Source organism: Oenanthe melanoleuca, chromosome Z (assembly GCF_029582105.1).
Source record: "Oenanthe melanoleuca isolate GR-GAL-2019-014 chromosome Z, OMel1.0, whole genome shotgun sequence".
Lineage (NCBI taxonomy): Eukaryota > Metazoa > Chordata > Aves > Passeriformes > Muscicapidae > Oenanthe > Oenanthe melanoleuca.
This window is the reverse complement of record NC_079362.1, coordinates 21,689,683-21,715,079: the sequence shown is the minus strand read 5'-3', so window position 1 is coordinate 21,715,079 and position 25,397 is coordinate 21,689,683. Positions and strand designations below refer to the sequence as shown.

At 39.0% G+C, this 25,397-nt stretch overlaps 1 protein-coding gene across 2 annotated transcripts in view; it reads right to left on the bottom strand.

Annotated features, from left to right (window-relative positions):
* The window catches only part of SNCAIP (synuclein alpha interacting protein), an 89,340-nt gene that overhangs the window by 28,605 nt on the left and 35,338 nt on the right, over positions 1–25,397 (bottom strand). For both annotated transcript variants that reach the window (XM_056514346.1, XM_056514347.1), the window contains exons 2-6: positions 25,046–25,148; positions 15,593–15,665; positions 3,781–4,640; positions 1,932–2,111; positions 263–376 (exon numbers count right to left, since the gene is read on the bottom strand). In XM_056514346.1, the coding sequence (XP_056370321.1) occupies positions 263–376; positions 1,932–2,111; positions 3,781–4,640; positions 15,593–15,665; positions 25,046–25,102 (1,284 nt within the window). In that variant the 5' untranslated portion in view covers positions 25,103–25,148. The remainder of the gene's footprint in view (positions 1–262; positions 377–1,931; positions 2,112–3,780; positions 4,641–15,592; positions 15,666–25,045; positions 25,149–25,397) is intronic.

Here is a 25,397-nt window from a genome sequence, read left to right as displayed (position 1 = left end):
TGGCCTAATCTTCTCCTTGCCATTATTCAAACCTTATAAAACAAAACCAAATCAGTCAAAAAACAAACAAACGAACAAACAAACAACTTTAGAGCAAAAATGCTGAAAAAATTATACAGATTAAGTTGGGAAAGATTTTGCTATATTTCAATTAATTCAGAACACCTGTAACTAAAAGGCATAAAAATATGCACATACTTTAATTTAAATTCTTGTATAAGCATCTAAGTAAGCTATTTGAAAAAGTAAGAGAAAGTCATACCTGGCCATAGCAACCTGCATAATGAATAAGGCTTGGGTGGTCTTTTGAGCAACTGAGTTCTGCAATAGCCTCTGTTTCGCTCACCATCCACCGAACACATTCCAGCTGACCATTCTAAATAAACAAAAAAAAATCCACTAAATTCCAGCTGTTTCCATTCTAAACACATCTACTAGAGAGCAAGAAGCTTATCAGAGTTATTAAAAATTTCCAGTTTGATAAAGAATTTAAAGAATAAGCCAATAGCACCTTTTGTCTTTTTCTGCAGAAAGACTAGCTTATTTAACAATTACCTCCTTTACCTCCAATAATACTTGAGAATACTTTGTCATTCACAGAAGGGTGTGTAAATATGCTGGAGTTCCTCCTGCAAGTGAGGGTGCCCCAGCACATTATTTTTAATGATGATGAACCTGACCTGAGCCATTGCAAAGTTCTGCAAGAGCCTTTAAGTGATCTGGCTTAACTAAATCTTCTGGCTTTTGGTCCTTACTTCCAGAGTGGTTTTCACCACTGACACAATGACATTTATTTTTCTTGTTCTTCCTTTGTATCACTGTAACTCCCATAATATTGTACTTTAGGGTGCACCCATAGTATAATATGTGTGGGATGTGCACCTGTTTTCCAGAAAAGGGGTAAGTATCAGAATTTATTGGCTTACAAACACATTATATACCTACCCTGAAAAAACAATAAAGAAAAATTGCTAAAATTTTGTAAGACCTTAAACTGGCAGACTGTAACCAAGAATTTGGAGTATTTCATTAGTACAACTAGGTATCAGTTTAATTTTCTAATCATACGCCTTGGCCCAGAAAAATAAAAGAACCCAACTCTGACACCTGCACTAGGGCCCTAGGTCATTGAAATGATGCTTCAAACACGGAAAACTGCAGGTTGGAATCTACAAGTCTTCTCAGTTTCCAAACTTTATCCAGGAAGCAAGTAACAATAAACCACCACAAAAGAAACAGAAACTCTGGCACAATGTTTCACCCCTTTCCTTCTTTGTTCTTAAGGTATTTGGAGGATAAAGGAGTGACATTTACTCTCACTAAAGAACCAGAATCACTATGGTTAAATCATCAGCCTTCCTGCACTATCTTTTATTTTAGTGTAGCAACATCCTGAATTTCCATATTTTCCTACATAATAAGCTTTCCTGTAAACTTGGACAATAATTTTTTTCAGATTTTCACAAGCTGTTCTGCAACATGTACATTTTAACTTTGATTAACTGCTTCAGACAATCGGGAATTTTCACCTCAAGGTGCTTTTATGCTTTGTAAACTTGTTATCACACTTATCTTACAAGAGTATACAAGCTATTTGTAAAAATTAGAAATTATGCTTCTCAAAGAAACAAGTGAATCCTAGTTAAGTGAAAGCTGCTTGAAATGTAACAAACTGTCTTTAGATTCAGTAGACTGATTTAAAAATTAATGCATATACATTGACAACAATGTAAAAATTGTCATTGTTATACAGTCGATATTACATCTTGTGTAGTATCCATTTTACTTTGTTTATGTAGTACATAGGGCATTTTTCCCCTCACTTTCAAAGCTTGAAAAATAACATCCTGGTGGATGCATTTCTTACTGCCATCACAGGAGGAAACTAAATGACCTTTATGTCAGGTTACAGTAGGGAAAGGGCCTGTTACCTTTATTGCTAATCCAGCTGGAGTTAGCTGCTCAATGTTTCGTTCGTTCAAACAGTCTTCACCCATCAAAGAAGTGAGATGCTGCAGGCATTCTGCATGTCCCTTTGATGCTGCTACATGCAACAGATTGTTGTCACATTCATCGTGGATCTTATCCAGATTATCTGCTGCTAAATGTGGCTGTTAAAAACAAGCGTATGTTAGCTACAACTCAGGATAAAAAGATACATTTATCCTCACAGCCCCAGACACAAGCCAAACACAAGGAGGTTTCCCAATAGGCATGTTCTTTTACAAGTCAAAATCCAGAGCTTTTAACTTCACTGTATAGAATCTGGGTACTATTAGCATAAGGACAGAAGTGTGATGTTCACTGGCTTGATTAATTGTCAAGTTTCTCTCCTTCTCATGTAATTGTCATGCAGCAGTGCAAGATCTTAAGTGCCTTTCAGTCTTTGCACTAGTCTGATAACAAGGTAGCTGCAAAAATACCCACATTTTAATAATTTCTGTTTCGAGTTTTCTCTCCTTTTTTCTTTTCCCCCTTTGGCATTATACTGATGAGTAATTGAAGAGAAAACATTCATGACTTCTGAAAGACATTGCAGATTAATTTTGCTCATATCACAAAAGTGGTAGCTTACATAAAGCACCGTTTAAAATGCAGTTTAAACAGTTTAAAATGACAGAAGACTTTTATGTGATAGCTTGTTTACGTGAAAAAAACTGTTGGGATATTTACTCAAAGTTCTACACCAGCATGATGTAATACATTATTTCTGCCCAATCCTAACCTAAAGACAAAACAACTGGATTGAGAAACTCCAAAAGAAAAACAGAATATTGAAGACAGAGTCAAGGAGTAGCAATAACAATGTTCCTAGAGTTATGCAGTCTTGCCAGAGTATTTATCTATTAGTGTAGAAGGGGTTTCAACCAGTTTGGAAAAAATATGCATTTTCTTACCTAAGATGTCCTCTTCCCACCTTCCCACCACCTCCCCCCCCACCCAGTTTCTATTGAAATGAATTTAACTTGCTTTAATATCTTAATGAGTAATCTAATATTCTCTTCTGCCTCTGTCTAGTTGTGAATATCTTCCTTTGTTCTTGCTTCCATGTTAAAATGGTGTGCCTTTGTGCTTGAGCTAGACTGGTAAACAGAGAAGCTAAAAAAAAATCTAACAAAAACAGTTTTTATACATACACTGTGCCTTCACCAGCTGTTCTGTGTGGAGATCACATGCTCTGCATCATTGTGCTGCTAACTTGCAGCCAGTTACTTTGGAAACCATCACTGACAGTGCCTGATCACAGTGCTAGAATTTACTGAAAAAACCTTCATATGGGTCAGAGGCCAATGAGGCTTTACAGAAAGCTCCTGCCTGAGAATGCTGCTGCAACAACACAGCATAAACACTCCTGAATAATAATCAGAATACAACAGAAGCCCCTCTGTTCTCATTATCAACCTCTACACAACAACAGTGGCAAACCAGCAATAATTGAGTAAAGTGACTTACAAATGTGAAAGGCAAAACTCAGTTAGGATTTAAACTTGATATTTAAGTGATCCTGTAAGTTAAAATGTCTGCCTTCATCATTTCAGTGTACTGCATAAAACAGCAATTTTGGCTATGCATACATAAAACTAGTGTCCTGATTTTGCAACATATTTTATTTAAATATTAATACTTTCCATGTGGAAGTCCATAAGCCTAATTTCTAAGGAGCCTACAAGATAAAAAGGGCAGTGGTCCAAAATATGAACTTCACCAGCTTGCTGGCTTAATAAACCAAATCATAGATCACTTTTATTCTATGTTTCTTACGAAAAAGATTATACTTACCAGTAAAGATATTTGGCCTTCCTTTACAATGTTTAAGATGCTCTTCATTTTTTTCACCTCTTCGTTCCTGTCTTCTGGGCCCCCTGCACTGCTCCAGCTCATACCCAGCTCCTCCAGCTGCTTGCTCTCTGCCACTGCTGTCTGCAGGTGGAAAGTCCTCCGGTGGCAGTTCGGCATCGTCTTCTCAGCTTTGTGAGCGTGAGCATCAGCAAGTGTCCTGCTGAGGAAGCCCTTGCCTTGGGCTTCAGATTCATGGGCTGAGCTACACTTAACTGGCTGGGAGAGCTCTAATTCTTCTGCTGAATGCTTGTGCTGATCAAGGACAATGGGTTGCGTTTTTCTCAGCTGAGCGCCTTTCACAGGAGAGAGCACACAGAATTGTGTTCCGCCAGTGGGCGAGCTCTCTGTGCTCCCTGCAGGACAGCTCTTGACACTCAGACCATTCATGCTTGAACACACACTTAAAAGTTTTTTCTCAGGAGCTACCTTTGTAAAAGAAACAGGTTGCTGACTTGATTTAATATAAGGCACGTCCAAAATTTCATCCATATCCAGGTCATAGTGCTCCAGCTCCCCAAGCAGAACGGCAGGCTCAGTGCTTTTGCTTTTAAGGCTCTCTCCTTCTCCTGGACTCTGGTCATCATTTGGAGGTGCAGACTGAGAATCATTGCCTTTCTGGTATTCTCCCTTCTGGTTCTTCTGGTCATCACTTTCATTGTTCTCAGAGCTTTCTGGCTGATGCTTTAATGGAGAAACCCTCTTCACTGGTCTGAATTTATTGCACACATCTGCAATTCCTGTTGGTTTCTGTGCATTTCCAAGAAGAGTTGAGACCCCACAGTTCCAGCTGCTACTGGAAACTAGACAAAATAGAGGAATTTGATTTAGCACTTAGTGCTACCTGACATGTGACATGATAGCATGCTTTAAAGATACACCCAGCCAGACACTGGAAACAAGAATTATATGATAACATGCTGGACCCATATTGAAACAGATTTAATGGCACGTCTATCAAGAGAAGAATTTTGCATTCCTAAAATAAACTTTCTTCAAGGATGTATAATGTAATGATGACAAATAATTAGTTCTAATCAAATTCTAACCATGAACACAAGTTGTCAATGAGCCAATAATGTGTGCTTGTACCCAAGAAAGCCAATGGTATCGTTGGGTGCATCAAGAAAAGCATTTCTAGCAATGATCTAGAGGTGATCCTCACCCTTTGCCTGGCCCGGATGAGGCCACGTCTGGAGTGCTGTGTCCAGGTCTGGGCTCCTCAGTACAAGAGAGACATGGGAGCTCCGGGGGTGGGCCCACCAGAGGGCTGTTACTGTTAAGGAACAGGACCACCTCTCTTACCAGGAAAGGCTGAAGGAGCTGAGCCTTCTCAGCCTTAAGAAGAGACAATGGAGGCAGGACCTCGTCAACATCTATGAGTATTTGAGAGAGTGTCATGAGGATGGACCAGGCTCTGCTCAGCAGTGCTCAGCAATAGCAGGACAGGCAACAGGCAGAACTGACACACAGGAAGTTCCACCTGAAGACAAGGAAGAATTTCTTCACTGTGCAGGTGACTGAGCACTGGAACAGATTGTCCAAAGAGGCTGTGGAGTCTCCCTCACTGTACTTGTACACAATCCCGTGCCATTGCCCTGGGATAGCCCTGCTTGAGCAGGGAGGTTGGGCCACATAACCCGCTGTGGTCCCTCCCAACCTGACCCATTCTGTGAATAATGGCCTAGTGCCATTTATAGGCGTCCTGTCTAATGATGTTAGTTTGTACTCTGCTCTGCACTGAGAGGCATTGTAAAAGTAGGATGATTTTCTGGGAGGGCAACAAAAGAGTCAGTCAAAACTTTTTAGTGGATTTAGCACCGATAACAACAACTCAATTTTTAAGTCCTGTTTCCTCTGGAAGACGTATTTGTCTTATAAGAACTAGAAATTCATGATTATCAACTGAGAGCTGGGACTGCTCAGCTTGGGGAAGGAAAGGGTCAGGAGGAACCTTATCATTAAGGAGGGGTAAAAATGTTCTTCTCTATGACAGGACAAGAGGCAACCAGCACAAAGTAAAATACATTAAATTCTGTCTGAACATAACACTTTTTAAATGGTGTGGCTGGTCAAATACTGGCATAGTTGCCCAGAGACTTTTTGAAATATCCATCATTAAAGATACTCAGAATTCAGCTGGACACAGACCTGGATTAACCAGCTCTAGCAGCCCCTGCGTAAGCACAGTCATTGAACTAGATGGACACTCCCAATCTAAACAATTTTGTGATTCTCTGATCTAAAAATTGACCCTGCTTATTGAGGTGTGATGTTCCTTCTGAACTTCTCCTCTCTATGCTAGGCTTCTCTGTCAAACTTTCCATCCCTTATATGTATAACGTGTGTACACCCACACCCACATACACACCTATAGCTCTGGCCTTACAGACGATTATTTCACTGCACTGCAGGATACTTTGGCCAATGAATCTGACTTGAGAGAAGGAGCTCACGTTAATCAAACTCTTAATCCTACTGAATTTTAACTCAATCCCACTTAATTCGCATTCCTCTATAGTCCCAACTGGTGATATTGATGATCTTCATAATTAGCAGAATTCTGGCAAAGAATTTTCTTTTTTGCTATTTTCAGCTGAGGGACAGCACTAAAACCAAAAAAGCATTTAGGCAGTTACTATGCCCCTTTCAATGTACACTAAGAGTTAATGCACTCTAAAAGTCAAGAATACTGTTTAAACAAAGGAGATTTATAACATGTGCTAACTGCATATCAGTGGGATCTAATTTGTGGTCAAAACACACAATTTGCCATGAACACCTTCCTAAGGAAACAGATATATACACTTTCAGTGCAACATTGATATCCCAAGCAAAAGATTAGTATGGTTTAGTAGTTATGGATGTCTGAAAATTACATTAATACTTTTGGAAGTGCTTAAGAAAACATTTCCGAAGAAGAAATAAAAATAATAATAATCAAAAAGCATGTAACTTAGTGGGCCAATACAAAGAACGCACTGTACTGACTTATTTATGTATTGTATAAGATTCTAGGTTCAAAGGCCTATACTTTTATGTTGGTTTTATTTACATGTGAAATTTTTTCCAAGTGATACAGGGAAATGGATACCATATGTTTCCCAGCTGTTTTGTTCTGACAGGAACTATTAAGCACTCAGTATGGAAATGAATTCTGTCTGAGTTTTATGAAAACACTGCTTTCAACACAGGGGTCTAGGCAGAGGGAAAGGCATCAACATTTTGTTTGTCATCACTTTATTTAAGCTTACATTTATTTTGTTGCTTCACTTTCTCCACTTTTTAACTTTAATAACATGTATTTACATAAACCACTGGTGACCAAACTGTAAAATCAGGCACTGAGAAGAAGCAATGATGTTTATTGCAAATATGCCTTGGATAATTGTGAAGTCATGTATTTCCCCTTTCATTAAAGTTAGAGCCAAGTAAGGTACTTCAATTTTTCATTATTTTTTCATTGTTTTTTTCATTGATTTGGTTTTTTTTTTGCAACACTGTTTTTCCAGGGGAAAAAAAAAAACCAAACTGGATATGTTTACTGACTTAAAACACCCTCTTCACTTAACTAAGATGATGAATTTCCACTGCTTTTAATAAAGGATTAGAATATAGCATTTAACCATACAGCTGAAGGGACGAAAGCAAGCCAGACTAGCAGACATAGTACTTCTTTGTGCCATTTAGTCCCTGGGAGCTGCATCAGTCCCTAGGCAGCTACAGCACAGTTTCCCTCTACATGACACCGAAGCCTAGCCTGGAGTGGACCAGGACGTGGCTACAATCTCCTTCATTCTGCTTTCAGATGCTTGTTCCCCTAGAAGCAAAAGCAAGTCTTGCCTAGAGCCTCCAAAGCACCAGCACAGCAGGAGTTACACTGAGTAGTCTTAAACAGTTGCTCCAGAGGAAAAGCCTCTTGCTCATCTCTCCATACTTATGAACTCAGACAGGGGCCATTAAAAGTCTGGGTCAAATAAATACTGTTTGATTATTTTATAAACAACAGTAAAAGATGGCCTGCGTTTAAGGCAGGGGGCTAGAATGTGGAGCAGCTAGTTTGATTCCACAATCTGACTAATAATTCTGGTACACTCCTAAAAGGTGACAAAATTTTTTTCCCCCAGGTATGTATCAAAATTATCTCACAAACTTTTATTCATTAATATAAGAGACTACTATTGTATTACTGAGGCAAGAAGAGCGAGGAACACAAACACTGCAGACTTCATTCACATCGGTAAAGAAGTGTTAGCTGCCCGATAGACCTGAGGTGTCAAAGTATTTCTTTGGCACAAAAAACCCTTTATCTGACGAAAACCTGCAAGGGTCAAATTTGCAGATGTAGTTCTTTACAATGTATTGTGCTCTGTGTATTTTTTTGAGGAAGACAAAATGTAAATGAGTCCAGAGGCCTGCAAGCTTATTTACAGATTTTCTTATCTATTTATCTACTGACAGATGTCCTAGAATTACTGGGGGCAAATAAGCACAAAAAATGGGCAACTAGGAGGCAACTTCTCTTTCAATTTAATCCCCATCTGATACTATTTTCAGGAATCAAAATTGATCCCTATAACCAGCTGGAAGCATTTTTTGACTTTGAAGTATTTTTCAACTATTTCCATTTCTAGAGCATGGTGGAGTTTTACCTGGTATAGAAGCATCATATAGTACTACAGGGAAACTGAGTTTTCTCCACTCATCAAGACAACCTCACACACAGAATTTGACAGTTGTGACAGGTAGTTTCTGTTATACTTACAGTCTAATGCCAAACATCAAAATGCCTCTAAATTGTCCTGAGTACAATGAAAATACCATGTTTTACTTTAAGAAAGTCTGTGAATAGCGTTGACGACTGCCCATATTTTTTTAAATGCAGTATTTCAACATATTGCTCATATAATATTGGGAAGGGACCTGCAGCAAATCTATACAAAATGTTTGGAGTTCTACTGTCCTCTGAAAGAAATGCCTGGGCTTCTTCCTAGTGATATGCCTTCAGCAGAGACTCGAATCAACTAAGACCCACATTAATTCCAGGTCCATTTAAGGCACTGTGATTCTGACTCTGTATACAGGTGCTGAGGTGTTGACTACACTAGAGAAACTTTCCAAAAATTCATGGTTGTTATCACCAATGTATCTCCAACACTTACAGAAGTATGTGGGCTCTATATGATAGAGGAAGGGTTGTCTCTTGCAAATCAACTGATAATCAGAGACAGATCTGAATATCCATTTACTCCTTTATTAATATCACAAAACTCGTATTTAACTGAATTCATTCTGACTGAAGGTGGCACTGTTTTACAGTTTTAACGTATCAATAACCTATACCAGGAATACATATTAGAGTTTTTTAATGTAAACATGAGAACCTGAATTAAAAAACAATCCTGCACAGATAAGAATGGAGAAGTTTTGTTCCCATTTAAGTGGAATCTCAAGTCACTATAAAGAAGAAAGAAAGTGTATACAGGATAAGTAATAATTAATGCTTTTAAACAACAGTGCACCTTTCCCAGGTAATTCAAACATTATGTGTCTCAGTGAATGAATTTTTTTTTCTTATCTTGGCTTGAGGAAGAATAATACAAAAGCTGTTATTCTCAAGTAGAGAATATAGGAAAGGCAAAGAAAACTTTGAAATCAATAAATTTGGTTTACTCTTGTATAGACAGACCTATGGACTTAAAAGGAAGGTAGCAATCAAAGTTCTAATAAAAAAACAGAAGAGGTCATTCTGGCACAAAAAGGAAAAGGGAGATTGCAAAAATTGGGTAGGAAAAGAACTAGTATGTAGCTAGCACAAATGGTTTTTTACTAAGAAAATTCTTCAGTATTCTACCAAGGAATGATCCAATCAATATTGTACTGTTCCATACATATTTACCTGTGAGATATTTGGAGAAAAAGTCTTGAAATAGATGCCTTTTAACATTGATTCTAAATCAAATTTTACTTTATTTTCCCATACAACTAAAAACTACCAAGATCTTGAGATGGAAATTTTCTGTAACTTTATGTTCATTAATTTATTTATTTTTCTCAATTAGGAAACTAGTATTTTGAATAATTTTTCAAATGGCAATTTCTTTGGGAATGAATAAAGCAGTGCAGAAGGATAACATATAGCTGGACATTAAAAGTGAATTTGTTTTTACCAATCTTTGAATAAAGATATAGAGAAGTATATTGCCTTCACTTGAAACATTCATTTAATGACAAGCGAAAGTTGTCACAGATAACAGAATACACTTCAGCTGAACACAGTTGTCTTGAACCATTTGTTCAAGTGTCCTTAGAAAATTTGCCCAGAAAGGATGTAACCAATTTCATGCTTAATAATGAAAGCATAAAGGACTGATATCTGTTTCAGCTCATCAGTCTGTATTAAACAGTGCTGGAAACCAGTGGACATTCTGGCGAACACCTCATTTCAGGAAAAATGTGCTAGCTAGGTCCATTTCTAAACCACACTCTTTAATTTTCTATTTTTGAAGATAAAAAAATTACAGAATCACAGAATATATTCTGAGCTGGAAGGGATCCACACAGATCATTGAGTACAGCTCTTAAGTAAATGGCCTGTACAGAGCTTAAACCCAGTCTTAGCGTTAATTAGCACCTTGCTCTAAAGAACTGAAATAATGTCCACTTTAGTGGTTATTATGCTACCTAAAAGATCATTATCTTCATGAATGATTGTTGAAAAAACAATTTCCCTTAATCACGCTTTATTGTGGATAAACCACAATTTTCCTTTTCCCTGCAGTTTTTTTGCCAATACCATGTATCTTTCCTCTAGTAGTCTGGGGGTACTGGCACATACACTTTGGCTCCAAGGATCTCTTGGAATTTTCCTGAGTCAGAATTCCCTAAATCTAGGGACTCAGAGAAGTCATAAGGGACCTGGATGCAGAACTTGAAGGAAAACTAAGTAAGATGCAGATGATACAGAATTAGGAAGAGCTGGTTACTCCATCTGAAGACAGAGAAGCCCTGCAGAGAGACTTCAACAAATTAGAGGTTTGGGCAGTTACCAACTGTATGAAATTCGACAAGGGGATATGCCAAATTCTGCACCTAGGGTGGGGAAACCCTGGATGTGCAGACAGACTGGGGAATGAGAGGCTGGAGAGCAGAGCCATGGAAAGTGCCCTAGGGTTCCTGGTTGATGACAAGGTGAACATGAGCCAGCAGTGCCCTGGCAGCCAGGAGGAACAAGCCTGTCCTGGTGGCATCAGGCACAGCATCACAGCCGGGCAAGGGAGGGGATTGTCCTGCTCTGCTCTGAGCTGGGGCAGCCTCACCTCCAGTGCTGGGGCAGCTCTGGGTGCCACAACACAAAGACACTGAGCTGTCAGAGAGTGTCCAAAGGAGCCGTGAGGGTGTGAAGGGTTTGGAGGGGAAGCCGTGTGAGGAGGGGCTGAGGGCACTTGGTCTGTTCAGCCTGGAGGAGACTGAGGGGAGACCTCACTGCAGTCACAGCTTCTTGTGAGGGAGCAGGAGGGGCAGGCACTGATCCCTGCTCTGTGGGGCAGGGACAGGACTCAAGAGAATGGCATGAAACTCTGTCAGGAGAGGTTGAGTTTGTGTCCTGGGTTGGTGTTGTGTCTGCTCCTCTCCCGCCCCCACACCTCTCTGTCTGCATGGAGCTGCCGCCGGTGCCCTTTCCCCCCGGGGGGGTGGTGCCCCGGGAGCTGGGCTGCTTGGCTTGCCCTGCTGCTGCTGCTGCTGCTGCTGCTGCTGCTGCTGCTTGCTGCGCGCTTGCTAGCTACCCCGGCCACTGCTTCTGCCCCGCTGCTGCTGCCCCGGCTCTGCTCCGGCTGCTGCCTTCCCCTCCCCCTTCTCTCCTTCAGCTCCAAGATCTGTACCGGCTCCGGACGGGACCTGGACACCAGAGACTGCCTCCGGAGCCTGCCCAAGAAGCTTCTCGCCCTTCCCAGCAGCGACCGTCTCTCACTTCGGTGAAAACATTTCTTTTGTCATCTGGGATTGTACTTTCCTGTTGCTGGGAAGTGTTTTTTCTTGTGTTTGTTAATAAACAAGTTTTTTTCACTTTTCCCCCCGAGTAAAATTCTCTCCGAGCCCAGTGGGGGGGAGGAATTGTGAGGGGGTTTATTCTGGGGGGCTCCTTTGGAGGCTTTTCCCCAGTTTTGTCCTAAACTTGGACAGTTTGATATCAGGAAAATGTTCTTCACCCAGAGGGTGTTTGGGCACTGAAGAGGCTCCCAGGGAAGCTGTCACAGCATCAGCCTGACAGAGCTCAGGAAGTGTTTGGACAATGCTCTCGGGGTGTCCTCCTGTGCAGAGCCAGGAGCTGGACTGTGATGATCCTTGTGGGTCCCTTCCAACTCAATCTATTCTGTGATTCTTTGATTCTGAGTCAGAACTGAGACTGTGCTGCTGCATGACTGCCATGCACATCTTGCAAAAGAGAGAGGCAGGAACAGGACCCTGCCAACAATACACACCATCAGCCAGTGCTGTCCAATAAAGGGAGGTAGATGGTAGTGGCATTTCAATGAGGAAAAATTACAAACTGGGAAAACATTTGTCAGACTTTCTAATATCTCCCTTTTCAAAAGAACAAGTAATTTGAGCAAAAGTTACAGACAGTCAGAAATAGTTTAAAAAAAAATAAATAAAATAAATCTGCTGAAGGAATTATGTGAAATGCTTGAGAAGACTCACTGACTTCTAAACACCAGTATCTGCCTAGGATTAAAAGTGCTTGGAGTAATTTGAAAACAATGTAAGCAAATACTTTCTTATGATACTAACTTATTATTCAATGTTTACATGAAAGGGGGAAAGAAAATTGGAAGGACAAGGCTACTTACCAAACTTATCTGCAAAAAATGAATAGTAGCACTTCCACATTATTAGCCATATAGTTAAGTAATCCAATAATGAGGAACTGGTTTGGTTTACATCTGTTCTAGCAATCCTGTTGGTGAACACAGTTGTGTGTATGTAAATCTATATATATATGTATATATACATATATATACATTTATATATACATATATATATGCTTATATATATGTATGTGTATGTGTATGTGTATGTGTATGTGTATGTGTATGTGTATGTGTATGTGTATGTGTATGTGTATGTGTATGTCTGTGTCTATGTCTATATCATTATTTTCTCAAGTGTAAAGTTGAATCTTACTTTCTTCATAATTTTGTCTTAATTGTCTTAGTGAACTAAGTATTTTCCTGAGACGAAGTTGACAGACAACTGCTTTTTAGACTATGACATGTTTTATCTATTGTCAACATTTGCTTATCTTTTAGTTCTAAAAAAATAATTCTTGGATAGTTCTACTTTCACAGTACACTCAGTTTTAAAGGAGAAATGCAACTTCTAACTAAGCAGAAGGCAATATGAGATAGAAAGCTGGATCAGCTCTTTGTAAAATCTCTGAGTTCTTTTATTTGTAACTACTTGAATTAACAGTGGAATGCAAAAATTAAATAGTATGAATGCTTTATGCTATGGTATGAAAGATTTATAATCTATTTTCATAAAAAAAAGCACACATCATCAATACTTTGACAACATTATTTTAATGATGCGTTGTATAGTGAAGGCAAAAGACTTTGTCAAAAGCAACTATGAAAAGTTACCAAATAGGGCCTTACACAATGTTGACGAATCCAGCTCTGTTGATATTTCAAGACTGGAGATACTGAAGTCTGTACAGACATGTAAAATGATACACTCCTGTTCAACACTATATTAGTACTCAGTGATTAAATAGAGTAAAAATAAAAATATTTCAGTACTATCTCCTATTGACAAAAGTAAGCGGTAAGTAGCAAGAAAACCCAGCTCTTAGGACTGTTTCCACTTTGCTAATAATACTATCAGTGTAAAGACCTCTTTTTTACTCAAGACTTTTAACAAATCTGCAATTGACTTCCAATGGCACACTCCCCAGAGCTACTATTGTCTTCCAGCAATCCCTGTACTTGCTTCTGTCAACCCCTTTTCAAGGGAATAGATGAGTACTGATGTAATTAAAATCGTAATCAAAAAACATCTGTCTGCAGAGGCAACCATGGAACAAGAGAGATACACAGTAATTTGTCAGCATTCTACAATACAAAGCAAGAGCTCATAACCAGTATTTCATCCTTACTATTTTAAATGAAGAAAGAAGAATGGGAGGAGGAATGTGGGAGAGATTGGTGGAAGCATGTGGGGAGCAACGGGGGATTCAATGCTATGGAGAATGACAGGGAAGAAGGAGGAGCAGAAGGATGAGGAAGTGGGTGAAGAAGAGGAAAGAAGGAGAGAAGGAGGCAGGAGGAATGAGAGAAGACTGGGAGAAGAATAGTGTGGAATGGTGTGACAATAGGAAAACAGGGAGAGATCAGGGAGAGTGGGAGTAAGAATGGGAAAGAAGGGAAGGAGACAGGAAGAAAGAGGGAAGGAAATGGAACAAAGGGGGAAGATGGCAAGATGCAAGGGATGAGGAAGGGGGGAAGAACCAGCAAGAAGGAAGGAAGAAGAGAAAAGAAAAGGGATAGGGATGAGGCAGGGGAAGGATAGAAGGGTGTAATAGGGGAGGATAGGAAGGAAGAGGAGAATATGGAGGGGAGGATGGAGGGGAGGGTGGGGGAGGGAGGATGGGGGGACACTAGGGTAGAAGGAGATAGGGCAGTTTGAGGGGGGTGGATCAGGAGTCTTCACCCTTTACACTTCCCTGCTTTTGCTTGTAACAAGTAACACTGTGCAATCACTGCTTTGCCCTGTGTGGGCAGTAAAGCATTTTAAGGAGAGCTTTGCTTCTCCTTATATGCCAAAGACAGTGGCATGTGGTGACCTGGCCTTTAATAAATCTGTTAGAAGAAATAGCAATCAGAAAGTTTCCACTTAAGTTAAACACAATAGAAATTTTTAAAAGTCTGAAAGGAAATACAGAAATAAAAGCTGCTGAAGTATAGCATGGTTCTTGTCCTTGTATCATCCCATGAATTCCAGATCTCCCATTTCTGTTATAAAATTACTTGATGAAACAACATTAACAAAAGTTCAATTAAGGGATCAAAAAGCACAATAAACTTTTCATAGCTCAACAAAAATGCTTCTCTTACCAATACATTTCTCCTCCATCAGGAAGAGAAAAATAAAAGAGGATTAATCTGATTTACAGAGTGAAAAACAATGCTGAATGCACTTTTTGTCAGGGGGCAGGGGGAAGGTCTCCAGCTGTTTCTCATCTATATGCCATGATTCTTCATTTAGTTTACACTATTAAACTAAAAAACTCAGCTTTAATCTTAACTATTACAGCATGCCTTAGAGTAGCTTCTATCATGTAGCATCCTTGATACAGTTTCAGACTCTGGCAAAACATCATCCCTCAGACTGGTCGTGGCCATATGGGCAGTAAATGTATCCAACATTTTTTCATTGGCGCCTACATTATTACGTCTTGTCACCAATGGTTTCTCGGGTTTTCAAGTAAATTGTTGCGCATACTGTGGTTTGGAGCTGCTGAGATGAAGCCCTACATTTATCTGTATATAGCCAAATCCTTTTTTGGAACTTTCTTTCCTTCTAATGAACTAACATCTGTTGAGAAAAAAAGAAATTCATGTTTCCAGAACACTGTACATAAATGAGAAAAAACAAAACAACAGGACACTGCCAAGAAGCTATTGTTGCCAAATTGTACATGATTTTAAAAAAAGGCTAGAATATAATGGGTGGACAGAAATGGGCATCATACCTGATCTGTCTTCATTTTGTGAATCACACCTTCTACATAATTCTGGGATGGTCTTGAGAGAAGTTACAGAATACTGCAAAAAAGGAGAAAAAATGTATAGAGGTAATAATTAAAAAATATAAAAAGTAAGGTTTTCAAGGAGTTCAAGCGTCATGGACACTATGAAAATCTACAAGGCTGCTTCTGGCAGCCTGATGGAGTTCTTATGTTGCATGAGAAAAGCAGATGGCGCTGCTTTATTTTCCCACCCTGAGACAAACGAAACAGATTTTCAAAGCTGGAGTAAAGCACCTCCTAACCTCAGATTTCTCCTTCCTGCAGGTTATTATTATTAAAGGCACAAATACAATGCAACACAATGAGAGACATATCAGAGTTCAGACTACATTCAGGCTTCATCATAAACTTCACGGGTCCCACTTTGCCCACCTCTTATGATTATGGTGCTGCACGTCAACAATTACCATGTTTAAAAATTAGAATTCAAGCTGTCACAAATCAATATGTAAAAGGGATGCAGAATATCTGCACTGTAGAGGTATGATTTCAGAGAGGGGTGTGTGTACCCACACATATCAGACGTCAGGCTCTTTTCTCTAACCTGGTCTTCATTAAAGCAAACTTTAATTATTATTTTGATGTGACAAAACTCATCTGATATGAATCAGAATGTTATTCACTGCATTAACCATTCAAAAATGGGAAAAAAATCCCCAGAGGTACCACAGGCACTTTACTAAACCAAATTTTTTAGTTTATATACCTATGGAATACCTTTGGAAAGACATGGGATCCAGTGTTATAAAACCATACATTCTGATATGCAGTTGCTTTATAGCAAGTCTTCCTTAATTAAATGTTTAAATGTTACAGGAATCTCCACTTAAACAAATGAAAATCATTATGTCTATGAATGAAATATCAATTACATTGGCTTATACAAAAAAGACCCTAATAAAAACAGTATTTTGGAAACTTACGTAGAAAAAAAGCATTTAGGATTAGCACAACTGAAATTTTTCTAAGAATACATAAACACCATATGTTTTCAAAGAAAGAGGTATTTTTCGTTGGTGTGCTGTTGACCAGTGAAGCAAAACAACTACATATAAAACCATATGAACTTTGCACACAAAAAAGAAATGGTGATACATTGTCTTGAGTTTTGCTGACAGTTTGTCATTCAGTGTTTGACATGTTTCTAAAGCACAGCTGGCAATCTCCTTCAAAATAATCTGAATTCAAGCTCATATGACCAATTGCAGAGTAATGAACTTTTCTGGTGCAAGTTTAAGACTTTTACTCAAGTGATTATAGTTACTTCATTAAGCCTAGATAGAAAACCTCCCAGGCCCTCCTTTTTCCCTCGCTGACCTAATTAAGATATGTATTGAGAAACCTAAACCACAAGAAGAAACCCTCGTAAGTATTCCCAGGATCAACACTGAACTTATTAATTAAAATGCGTAGCAGCACTCCAGAAGTACCCAGTGGTTCCAATCCCCATTAAACAAGGGGTTGTCTATAAGGCTGTGACTGCTTTGCAATGTGACAGCCTAAAGCAAGAAAGAACAGAGCCAAGACAGGGAGAAGGATGCTACTAAAGACAAATTAATACAACTTAAACAGACATGGACAAACCCATGTGCTGGGCCTCACTTTAGTTATTGTTTAATAAAGCCTGAGCTGTTAAGCTATACATCTTGCTATTTCAGCACAAAGACTTAGAATGCAATCTTGAACTGGTCTAGTAAGGATCTTAAAAGAATCCAAGGAGCATGTCTCCAAGGAATATGGTAGTTTCATAGGACCAGCTGTTGCAGTTTAAACTATTACACAGTTTGTAATTCAATTAGAAAGAGGCCTTTTGCATTCTATTGCTATGTGTTTTGTCAGGCAACTTCAAAACCAGAAAGCTGTCTTTCTTTTTGTCTTTTTTCTGTTCTTGGAACAACAGATTTTTTTCTGTTTCAACATTGCTCTAAAACGTATTCAGTTAGTCATCTCACCACAAAAAATCTACTGAATGTTTATAAATTTGTTATGCATTTTAGTAATATTGATTTGAGTTCACTAACAGATTTCCTTCCACTTACCTCTGTTCTCAATGACTTCTGCAAATTTACATTTCTGCCTTCTGTATTTTGTGGTTAAAATGTAAAGAACCAACTTTTGGTCCAGAAAGCAACTAAAATTACTTTTTCAAGTGGACCTTTTCCAACCATAAAAAACAATCAATTTCTAGCTCTTCCCACTATAACTGATTTCTCACATATCTAGCTCCAGTTCTAATCAACAGTAATGTTTTCCAGCTTTTCTTTCACTGTAAATTTCAAGGTTACACAGGACATCAAAAGAAGTTGAAACTGCAACTCTTCCTTGGAACAGAATTTAAAACTTAATGCTTATTCAACAGCACTTAAAATTAATTACTTCCAACTCTTCATTCAATAATTTCAAATTTTTTTCCATACAAAATTAAACTCCACTTCTCACATTTCACCATTGGAGTAACCACGTCAGCCAGAGCTGAGGACCATGTCCAAGGGCATAACTGTCAATGAAAGAGCTCAGCACATCATGTGACTTTGTTAGTCCATGCTTACTGTGATCTTGGGTATTTAATTAAAGTCTGTTGTGGTTGATGGTGACATTCAATAACAAATGAAGAGCTTGTTCCTAAGATATCACATGCAATGGAATATTTGATTACTGTTTGATGTCTGGGTTCCTTTTCTACATTTAAGGCCTGCCTATGTCCAACCTGAAATAATGAATTCTAATAAGCCCCTAAAGAACTTTGTAAGATGGAAGAGCAGTATCAGCAGCAAATGAGTGAAGAGGCAGTAGGAAGTATTCCATGCAAATGCAAGATATTCCCAGCTTTTTCCAACAGACATTGCTAATTCAGGGAAAAATGGGATTTCCCATATAATACAATACATTTGTTCATTATGTAACACTGTGCTACAGAATCTGAATTAATGCCAATGCTGACTTTTTAAATTCCACATGGTTTAAAAATTTTAATGCAATGAATTTTAAATTACACACATGAGGAAAAATATCTTTAATAGTGCTGTTCTGCTCTGTGCCACTGGTCCACCACTTGCAGATGCACTTGGGTTCTCAAAGTATCAGGAAGAAGAAACAACTGATCATGAGTAGTAGCAGAGAAATATTATACAAAACAGTAAAAAATCCAAGTAAATTAAGAAACAAGAATTACTTTACAACATTCTTAGGAATTAGGATACATTCTGTTGTATCCTAAATGCAAAGTGCTAAACTGTATGTATTTATGTATAGTGAGACTCTCAGAACACGTTGTCATGACCATGACACTCCTAAAAGCATGAAGGACCATGCCCATGCAGATTAGAACTCAAATCATTTACTACCACCAATGATCTTGACTAAATAAAGACACCAATGACTCTGTCCTGATCCTAAATGCACAGCTCTTTGTTTTCATTTTGATACTGAAAACAAGCACCTTCCTCCATATTACAGCTAATTTTTTTCCAAGTGTTTCCAAGTAAATAGTGTCATTTCCGTTTATTTGTGATAGTGGAAAACATAACCCTCCATTGATATTAAAAGCCTATTAATTAATTTCACAATGCATTTTCTTAATAACTTATTAACTGTGCAATGCCACCATATTTCTGAGACATTTATTTGGGAATAGCAGGTTATACTGAGAAAGAGTAAGGGAACAATACTTGGCCTGATGTGGCAGGAAGATTTTTCTCAATAGTAGTGTCAATTTAAGCAGCTTCAAAACAAAAAAACAGACAAGGAAAGAGATTAGACTGGTATGATGCATGCAGGAAATATCATCTCCCCAGACTAAATATCCTTCTTACAGCTGTGATGAGCATCTTTGGAGCACTGATTACTTGTGCTATGTGTTGTGCGTCTTATATAGACACTTGATCTGTTATTCTTCCCTTTAGCTTCAAAGGGGACTTATACAGACACCACTAGTACTGTTAGGGGTACAAAATGTCTGTCTGAAACTAACACTTCCAGGAACAACTTAGTGGACATCTGCATTTTGCTTCATTCTGAAATGAGAGAAAGGAAGAAAAGACAGAGATGTAAGAGCGAGCTTCAGCTGGATGGCAAATAAATCAATCAGCTGCTGCTAATGATTGTGCCTGCAGAGCAATGTAGGACCCTGCATGCTGAGCCCAGCAGGACTGGTGGCTGGGTAGGCAGAGTCCAGCTGTGTGTAAGCCTGGGGGGTGACCCAGCTCTTCCTGTGGCCAAGGAAGGGTGCAGCAGGCTCAGGAGGAGCCCTACATTGAGTAAAAGGAAGGCAAGCAGCTTGGGCATACTCCTGACCATGCATAGTCTATGTTTTCCCTGCCAGGCAAGCATTCACAAGGTATTTTTAAAGCTGTTCCAAATACCTGGTGAATGAGCAGCTGTTTACTTAGACCTGAACTCAATTACTGCACTTGCATTGCACAAACCTTTAAATTAGGCACAGTCTCACACTGGCACCACTGAGCCTGGCTTTCATTCATACAGAGCTAAGAGAATGATCAGGGAAATTATCTATACAGTCAATCTGTAAGAGTTTACAAGTATCTTAGCATGAAGAACTCTGGTTATGATGAGGTTATCTTGTATTATTTCTGTAGACTGAAAAATAAAATTGTTTTAATTTTCTCAATTTGCCAGTGCAATGTAAATCCTACATTTCAATCAAAGGGGTAGGAAACCTTCAGGTAACCATATCAACAGCATAAAACTTAAGAGCAGGAATAAATTTATAGTCAAAATCAGGATAAATAGGAAAAAGGTGAAAGCATAAAACATACATTTGATAATGTATCTATCATTTAACGTAACCTGAGGTTTTTTTCTCTCCTTCCTTTCTGTGAGCAGTTATTAATGAAGAAATAAATTAAAATATTCAGCTGGGTTGCTTAATGTCACTGCAGACAGAATATTACTTTTGTTTAATGTGAACAAAAACCCATTCTGCTGTCTAAACTGCAGTCAGATATACCATACCATTTAGACCAGGAATGGAACCATCTTAGTTGATAAAATAAGCACCATATCTGCATTCCAGAACCCTGATGGAGCTGGTAGATGCAGCTGCTAAGCCACTCTCAGTAATATTTTAACAGTGATCGCAGTCAGTCTCAAATGACTGGATAAAAGTGAGTATCACATTCTCCTTTAACAAAGATGAAAAGAAGGGCCCCAGGAACTCCTAGTAGGTCAGCCATGCCTCAGTACCCAGTAAGAGCATGGGAGAGATCCTCCTGGAAGTTATGCTGATTCATACGGATGGCAGAGAGGTGATTAGAGATAGCCAGCATAGCTTCACAAAGGGAAAATTGTGCTTGACTAACACAGTGGCCTCCTACAATCAAGTAAGAGAGCTACAGACGTCCTCTGCATCAGCTTCTGTAACACCGTTGGCACACTGTATCCAAGTATAACCTCCTTGCCTCTAATTTGGAGAGACTGGGTTTGATGGATAGATGGACAAGGAACTGTCCATGTCCAATGAGTTCCAATCAACAGCTCAATCACCAAGTGAAACTCAACGAGAGGTATCCCTCAAGGATGCATAGTGCAACAAACAGCATTTAATATCATTGTTAAGGATACAGATGATGGGATCAGGAGCACTCTAAGCAAGTTTTCACATGACACCAAGCTGAGTGATTGATTTGCTGCAGGGATGGAATGCCATCCAGAGCGAGCTTGGGATGGGTTGTGGTGTGGGCCCATGTGAACATCAGTAAGTTCAAGAAGTTAAGATCCTGTATCCATGTGTCCAAGTGTCCATTTATCAGAGCAATGCCCAGTTATCCATACAGACTATGATACTGAGAGAAACCCTGCAGAGAAGGACTTGATATAGTGGAGGATGAACAATTTGACATAAACTATCAATGCTCGCTTGCAGACCAAAAAGTCAGTCATATCCTGGGCTGCATGAAAAGTCTGGCCAGCAGAGTAAGGGAGGTGATCCTTCTGCAGACTTCATTCTTGGGAGAATCCCCCTGAAGTACTGCCTTCAGCTCAGGGGTTGTTGGGACAAAAAAGACATGGACTTGTTCACTACGTCCAGAAGAAGATCATAAAAATAGCCAGGGAGCTGGACCACCTTTCTGTGAAGAGATCCTGGATTCTTCATCCTGGAGAACAGGAGGTTGCAGGGAGACTTTCTTATGACATTCCAATATATAAAGGAGGCTTATATAAAAAATAGGGGAAAGCAGTGTTCCAGGTGCTGCAGCAGAGATTTCCCTGCAGTCACAGGAGAATACCATGGTAGAGCAGGTATCCAGCCTTAGCCCATAGAAGAGCTCACACTGGAGTGTGTAGATGTGCACTGAAGAAACCTGCAGCCTGTGGAAAGACAGTGCTGGAGCAGGCTCCGGGCAGGAGCCAATTCCTGTGGACAGAAGATCACATAGGAGCAGGTTTTCTAGAAGGAACTGTGACCCCGTGTGAGACTATTGCTGGAGCAGTCTGTTCCCAAAGGATTGTATCTCATGGAAAGGATGCACTGCTGGTGCAGTCCATGAAGAACTGTCATATTTGGGAAGCATTCGCACTGTAGAAGTTCAGAGGACTGCCTTCAGTGGGTGGGACCCCATGCTAGTGCAGATATGAAGAGGATGAGGAGTGAACAGAACACTGTGATAATCTGTCTTAGGTTACAATGTAAGATGGACCCAAAAGTATGTATTCTATCTCCATCTTCATAAGCTGTTAAAACCAGGTAGGGCAGTGTTCCTTATCTCCTTCATGACTCATCCCTGATAACTCTAGGGAGATATCTTCTGTCAATGGGCCATTGAGTCCCTCTGCATGACTGATAAAATTACATCATCCCATTGTGAGACGCTCCACCCGGGAGAAGGAGACAAACATTCCTACCTGGATATAATTTGAGGTTTAGAATACAACCAGCAGCCTTATCCACTGAATTCAGAGAGGACAAGAGCTCCATAACCACCACTGGATCTTCAGAGAAAGATCAAGCCCTTCTACTGCTTCAACAGATCCACATCTGTCACTCCAGGAGGACTGCAGCCACCATTTAATTAGACTGCTACCCTGACTGACGAGGTGTCAGGTTGTATTCTGACTCTGTCACTGTTTCTGTATTATGGCATTTATTTTAATTTTCTATGACTTAAATTTCCTAACTTGGGATCTCTCACTGGTTTGCTTTCAAACTAGTACTTAACCTGAATACAAACCCCACCCTCCCCCATCCCCCTGTGCTTATCGAGGCAGCAAGGCAAACCACTCAGGAGTGAAATTGGGACTGCAAAAAGGGAAGGGTGGGGAAGAGGTCCTTCTAGATTTGTCCTTGTTTGTCATCATCCTGTGCTGTTTGATTGGCAATAGATTAAATATTGCCAAGAGGAGTCTTTTTTTCCCATGAAACTAATTGGTGAGTGGTGTCCCTCCCCTTAAAGCACAAGCTTCTTGATGGAGTAGGAGTGACAGAGTGCCTTGGTGGGCACCTGGTAACCAGTCAATGTCAATCCATAACAAGGAGCCTTGGAGCAACCTGATCTAGTGGAAGGTATCCCTACCTATCACAGGGAGATTGGAACTGAACAGTCTTTGAAGGTCCCTTCTGACCAAAACCATTCTAGGATTGATACTGGAGAAATTTTCTTTTCTTGTGTACAATGTAGCATAAAAAAAAAACAACCAAAAAAAGCCCAAAGGAAAATAAAATAAAAACCCTAACTCACGCCACCTTTCCCTTACTTACATATATATTTGCCTTTTTAAAAAAGTTCCTGCCTTTCTGTTTATATTTTTGATTATCACATTTTGGTCAGTTTTGCTGAAATGGATGACAAGGGTCTGGACTATATACAGTGGCTTTCTAAATGAGGAACATTTGGAAGTGCATTATTGCCAGCCTTCTTGCCACCATTATTATTGGGCACTTTTCTGCACTGGATTAGAACTAGAGGGCTAACATGAATAGAGATGCTATGCAGCTGCTTGTACCAGAGCAGGCTAATGATAAAATATGAAGGTCAGGTATTTCTAAACTGTGTATGATGAGATATGAGTAGGGAATAGAGTAACCATGAATTCTCTTGTTGATCTGCATTCTGGCAACAAATCCTTTGTCCTCTTACCTGCTAAACCAGGGAGTAAAACTGCTACCTCAATCATTTGTGATGATTTTTTATTTAATGTTCAGTATCCACTGAAAGAACAGCCTATTAATGCAGGCAGCCTGAGCTGTTCAGCAGAAAAGTGTGTAACCTAACCCACCAGTATGCAGCAACAGCCACAATGGGAGGGACATGGAAAGGTTACATCTATTATGTTTTACAGTTTTACAAAACTGAGTATAGAAACAGATACCAGGCCATAATCTGGCATATAACAGTAATATAAAGAAAGTTGCCCATAATAACATATTCACTCAAGATTGTCGTGTAATATTTTGGGCATTTGCCATATTCTGCTTTAATAAAAATTCAACAGTACAATAGGTACAAAAAAAATCTCTTCAAAAAGAATTTGTCAGTGAATAAAGCATCTGGAATGTTTTAAAACGAATCAAGAGTCCCAAATGCTAACGGGAAAATCAGGCCCTTTGTAAAAAAAAAAATAAAAAAATAAAAAAGCCCCAAACTATGAAACTATGAAACATGTAGAAGGAGATGGTGGCATACTTTAATCTGAAATCTGAATTAACAAATTCTCTTACACGAGATTTAATTTATGTATTCAAGTTTGTTTTTTATCAAACATTGAACATATCAACAACTCTATTGCACAAAAAGCAGAAACACTGGCAATTGAAGCAGTATTATGAGTAATAGAAAAATATGCAGTACCAGTGCCTCCTATAAAAACACTAAAAATGTAGAAAGTAACACAGTAACACAGTATTTTTCTTGCAATTAGGGCTGTTTTATTTGGGACACTAAGGATAACTGCTGCCCATGCATCTCTTGAAGTCTGTCTCTTTCTGTACACTACCACATCACACCTATTGATAAAATCGAGTTGTACTAGGAAATGGCTACTGGTGAAAAGGGCAAAGGTGAGAGAAGTGTTTTTACAACTGAAATACATTAGATTAAAAAAAAGTAAGCTTAAAATTTTTGTGTCTAAGGCTAGCACTACAGAACAAATAGCTCGTTCACAATGATACAGAAGAAACCCAGAAATGAAGCTAATTTATTTTGTAAGTAATTTTTACTACCTGAAGGAATCAAGTTTTCATTTCAAGTTTTTTAGAGAGATTTTCTTTACAAAACATCTGATTTTTATTCTAGATTCAACCTATCTAAACATTCTTTTATCTGAAGTAAAAAGAAGTGTGGCTTCTAACAACAGTGTTGCTTTTTACATCAGGACTTAGATATCTAAGGGTATGTCAATTTGAACAATTTATTTTTCAAATAAAATAAGAGTTCTACTTACCGATATATCATCGCTAAAATCTATTTCATCCAAATCAAGGTATTCAGGGGCTTCCATTATTCTCTTATGGACATTTTGGGTGAGTCAGCACATTAATAAAAACCTAATTAAGAAAAGAGAAATGTGTTGTCTTTAGAGACCCAAAATCACACAGAGGAGTTTTCATATAGCTACTACATTACTGAAACCTCGAACTTGAACATTAAAGTGTTTCATAACTTAATCTCAGATGATAAATACAATTTGCCACCTCTACTCTGTATATTGTGAAGCAGACATTTCAATTTTTTGGGACAGCAGCTAAGTGCTACTTAAAGTAGACGTAGAAAATACTTGGTTCAGCATCACTCAG